The sequence below is a fragment of the Pseudochaenichthys georgianus genome, chromosome 13 (assembly GCF_902827115.2).
Source record: "Pseudochaenichthys georgianus chromosome 13, fPseGeo1.2, whole genome shotgun sequence".
Lineage (NCBI taxonomy): Eukaryota > Metazoa > Chordata > Actinopteri > Perciformes > Channichthyidae > Pseudochaenichthys > Pseudochaenichthys georgianus.
The window spans coordinates 21976907-21981397 of NC_047515.1; the positions used below are offsets into that span (position 1 = coordinate 21976907).

At 41.5% G+C, this 4491-nt stretch overlaps 1 protein-coding gene across 1 annotated transcript; it reads right to left on the reverse strand.

The window, feature by feature from the left end:
* Positions 1-251: 251 nt before the first annotated feature.
* On the reverse strand, positions 252-3960 carry LOC117457783 (extracellular calcium-sensing receptor-like). The gene is made up of 6 exons (XM_034098010.2): positions 3857-3960; positions 3441-3726; positions 2509-3333; positions 2173-2388; positions 1960-2083; positions 252-1156 (listed from the first exon to the last, which is right to left on the reverse strand). The coding sequence occupies exons 1-6, from the start codon at positions 3943-3945 to the stop codon at positions 252-254; spliced, it is 2445 nt and encodes an 814-aa protein (XP_033953901.1). The 5' UTR covers positions 3946-3960.
* Positions 3961-4491: the final 531 nt, after the last annotated feature.

The following is a 4491-nucleotide window of genomic DNA, read 5'->3' on the forward strand; positions in this document are numbered from 1 at the left end:
TATAATGTATCAATAACTGATATAATATACATTCAGTGATAATCATTCAACATATTTTCTATCCTTGGTTTTTCTCCTATTGTACAGTACAGGTTGTGCATATGTAAATTCACATGAGTATTGATTGATTAAATATCAGACCTATTGATGAAAACTCAGTATAATGAAACAATGCTTATCTGGTGTTGCTACTACTACTCCTACTATACATTATACACTAGCTAAGAGTTCAAAATAAAAGATTATATATTTTATCTCATATTTTTTCCCATGATATGTTTCTTGGTATTTCTTTCTGGCTTGATAAAAAGTATGTAACATTTAGGAGCAAAAATGCTAATCAACAGGCCAAATGCTGAGGATAAAATTGCAAATATTTCAACAGCTACGGTGAACTTCCCCGGAGAGCTGACATATGCTGGGATAAAGGTGATCCACACAGCACAGAATATCAGCATGCTGAAGGTGATATACTTAGCTTCATTAAAATTATCTGGCAATTTTCTTACTAGAAATGCCAGGACCAAACAAATCATTGCAAGGATCCCTATGTACCCAATCACTGCATAGAAAGCAGCCTCAGAGCCTGTGTTACATTCTAAAACTATCTTTTTATTGCTGTATCTGAAAACCATGTCTGGGAAAGGTGGTTTTAACTTAAGCCACAACACACATATTACAATCTGAATCAGAGTGCAGGAAAAAACTATGATCCTTTGCTGTACAGGACCAAACTTTCCTGCTAATTTGTTGCCAGGAAATGTGGCTTTAAAAGCTGTTACAACAACAATAGTTTTTCCCATAACACAGGACATACAAAGTGCAAACGTCACACCAAAAGCTGTGTGGCGCAGCATGCATGTCCAGACTGTAGGTCTGCCGATGAAAGTAAGGGGACAGAGAAAACACAAAAAGAGAGAAAACAACAGGAAACAGCTCAGCTCAGAGTTGCTGGCCTTTATCACAGGAGTCTCTCTGAAGCGGATAAAGACCGTCATGGAAGCCAGCGACAGGGAGGCCCCAAGCAGGGATACAACTGTTAAAGCCATTCCCATCGGCTCTTGGTATGTAAGGAACTCAACTATTTTAGGAATGCACTCATCTTTCCTCTCATTGGACCAGTATTCCTGTGTACAGGGTGTGCAGTCAGCTCTACCTGTTGATCACAAACAGAAAGAATCAGTTATGTGTTTGGATGTTACATTTCTCAAAAATGGTATCCTCATTTTATAAAAAATGCAAATGTTTTATATGTAAAGGCCCTGACACACCAAGCAGTCACCAGAGGACTAGCCGACGCTGAAGTCGGCTGTTGCCTGGCCGTGTTCTCCTGCGTTTTGGCCATGTGTCGCACGGGAACACACCGCACCGACTTCAGTGCATGAGTGGCAATAACTCTCCTTACCAGCAGGCGGCGGTAGTGTGTATTCGTCATTCAAAAGAGGCAACAACCGGAAGACAGAGAAGAAGAAGAGTATATTTTCTCCGTAATATCATACAGAGCTGGCCTCTCCTGGATCAAGGTGATGAGCAGGTCTTCGTTTGCATCATTCCAGATCGCCATGATGAGATGAAAATGAATAGCAGTCTGTGTGTGCCTTCTTAAATCGTTTGTTTACGTCCCTCACTTCCGCTTCGCTTCTCATGCACTGATTTGCTAGCTGAACAGCCAATCAGAGTGATTATTTGGTCCGACTGCCAGACCCGATGCATGGCCGATTCAACATGTTGAATCGGCCATGCATCGGGTCTGGCAGTCCAAATAAGGCGTGTCACGGTCGACGGTGCGGGACACACCAACCTGACTACGGCGCCGCGAATGCCCGACAGCCTCTGACGGCCTCTGACTCCCAAAATCGGGTTGGTGTGTCAGGGCCTTAAAAGCAACTTAATTGAAAGTGATGCAGTGACTCTTACAATGATATAGGATACTCTAAACATTAATTATGCGTCTGATACCTGTTGAGTTGGCTATAGTTCCATCAGCACATGGAATGCAGTCAAAGCAGCAGCGGGGTTTTCCTTTTATTTGAGCTTTTCTTGTTCCGGCTGGACAAACATTAGAGCACACAGACGTCGGAACCTGAGGGAAGTAAACATTTGAAAATGTATTATGGACTTGATCTCAAACACAATCGCTAAGCCTGTTGCCATAAGATACAATTATTTTACCATTTTCCCTTCCCTCCACACAATTCTTTCCTCCTGAATGCTGAGCTCCTTATCAGCAGCAGAGGAAAAATGACCCACTGTGACATGTTGCACCTGCCCATTTTTCAGCTGCCAGTTAATCAGGTCATAAGAAGCAGGAGGATCACCATTCTTATCAAAAAACACATTATCCCCAAACTGATTGATAACATTCACCCTTTGAAGGTGATCCGTGACCTTAGAGAGGGAACAGAATAATTTATAAATATGTATCATTCTTATTGACAACAGCATTTCTATGCAGATACAGTATAATGATTGTATATGTGCAAGAGGGTGGCTGTCTCTTGTTCTCACATCTTTGGGCTGAATCTCTGATGTATTCAAACATGGCCTCAGTGATCTTTCTCGGACAGATTGGCAGAATACCAACTGATGTAGCGCATGTGCAACGGCATAAACTGCTTTATACACATTATAGGACACTCTTAGCTGTGTGACATTGAAGAACAAATTCTTGGAATTCAATAATGTCTCATAGCCTTTGCAAATTTCATTTGTTGAATCAGTTACTGCGTCTTCCCCGGGTAAAACAGGTCGACAGCCCACAATAGTCTCCCAGAAATCCTTTACAAAGGCGTCACTTGGATCATCATAAGGGTTAATGCCTGTAAGGAATTGTCGTAGTTTTGGAATAGCCATCTTGTTCACAACAAATCCTAGGGCTCCACCAAACGCTTGGTAGATTTCATGGGTGGATGGTCGACTTGCTGTTATCCAGGCCTCGCTGGCAATCCACTGTATTCCTGTAATGTTCTGTTTTACAACCTCTTTCATCAGAGGGTAAAAGTCACCCTCTGGAACAAAAGCAAGAATGACTTTGACAGTCGACTGCTTGATCATTTCCACGACCTCCAGAATTGTATCCATACTGTATGTACGTTTAATTTTCCCAACAAATGCAATACAAACCCCAAGCTTTTTAACCTCTTCACTAAAAGCCAGGATTCCATTTAGCCCGTAGTCATTGTCTGACTGTATGGCACCAATCCACTGCCAGCCAAAGTGTTTCACCAGTGCTGCCAAAGCCTTTGCCTGGAAGTAGTCGCTGGGGATTGTCCGAAAGAAAGTTGGGTATTTAGCTCTGTCACTCAGACAGGCACATGTTGAGAAGTAACTCACCTAAAAAGAACACCAACAGTCTGAACAAAATGCCAAAAGACAAGCACTACACAAACATGAAATATCACAGAATACTAACATTGTAAACATATCATTTATTCTCTTACTATTGGTACATGAAATGGCCCAAGAGCTCCAGCTATAGCTAAAGACTGAGATGATCCTGACTCTGCTATGAGGGCAGATATAGCTGGAGGACATGATGAATTCATTTCTGTGTCCTCTGTTCCACTAGCCAGTGTTAGTGCAGCACGTAAAGTATTTGTGGGAGATGCACAAGAGTTAAGGATCCTATAGCCGAGAGATATGTTTGGCAGGAGAGCAGGATCTTTGTTTATTTCTTCAATCGCAAATATCATTACTTGAGTCCATCGAAAAGCTCGCAGGTCAAATCTAAAAAGATTTTAGAGATTTAAATAGATTATGAAAATCCAGAGCTGCAGCTGTACATGTGCAAAGACATTTGTAAGATAAAAGTAGAAAGCTAGCAGGATGAAATAAATCAGAATGTATTACAACTTACCCTGCACACTTCGCTCCAGGTGGCTCGCTCGTGAACATTGAAGTGCTTATTATTTCTTTGTTGAATACTGGGAAAATACCCCCAATCATTATGTCTCCCTGCTTAAACAAACCGGGCATGTCAAACCTGTTGAAACGTTCACAGCCAGAAACCCTGTTCAGGTAAAAAAAATACAGAGCTAAAATCCTAGCTATCAACATCTTATGCATGTTTGCTTGAAATCATTTGATGGAGATAAAGACATGCTCCTATAACAACTGCATCTGATAAAGGCGACTCTGCATGCTCTCTTTTCATAAAAGGTTCATTTATTTCCCACAGGGCTCAGCAATCATAACTGGTTAAGATTAGAACAACAGGGAACTGTGATGGCTATATTCAGGACACACACTATGCAAGCTACAGTATCATGCACATACCAAACAATATAGCATACACCAATTCCAATAAGATTTACATTTTTGTTTCATGTTACAGGCTAGTCAAATGCCAGCAAACTGCTCAGCACTCAAACTGTGTGGTAAAGTGTTGGGACATATAGCTCTATATGACACACACACACACACACACACACACACACACACACACACACACACACACACACACACACACACACACACACACACACACACACA

Bases quoted from the DNA above. Each gene is read 5' to 3' on its own strand.
- LOC117457783 (XM_034098010.2), bottom strand. From the start codon at position 3,945: ATGATTGGGGGTATTTTCCCAGTATTCAACAAAGAAATAATAAGCACT. The intron at 3,334-3,440 runs GTAAGAGAATAA...TGTTCTTTTTAG, and splicing joins GGCCATTTCATGTACCAATA to GTGAGTTACTTCTCAACATG. The intron at 2,084-2,172 runs GTAAAATAATTG...TACTTCCCTCAG, and splicing joins TGTGGAGGGAAGGGAAAATG to GTTCCGACGTCTGTGTGCTC.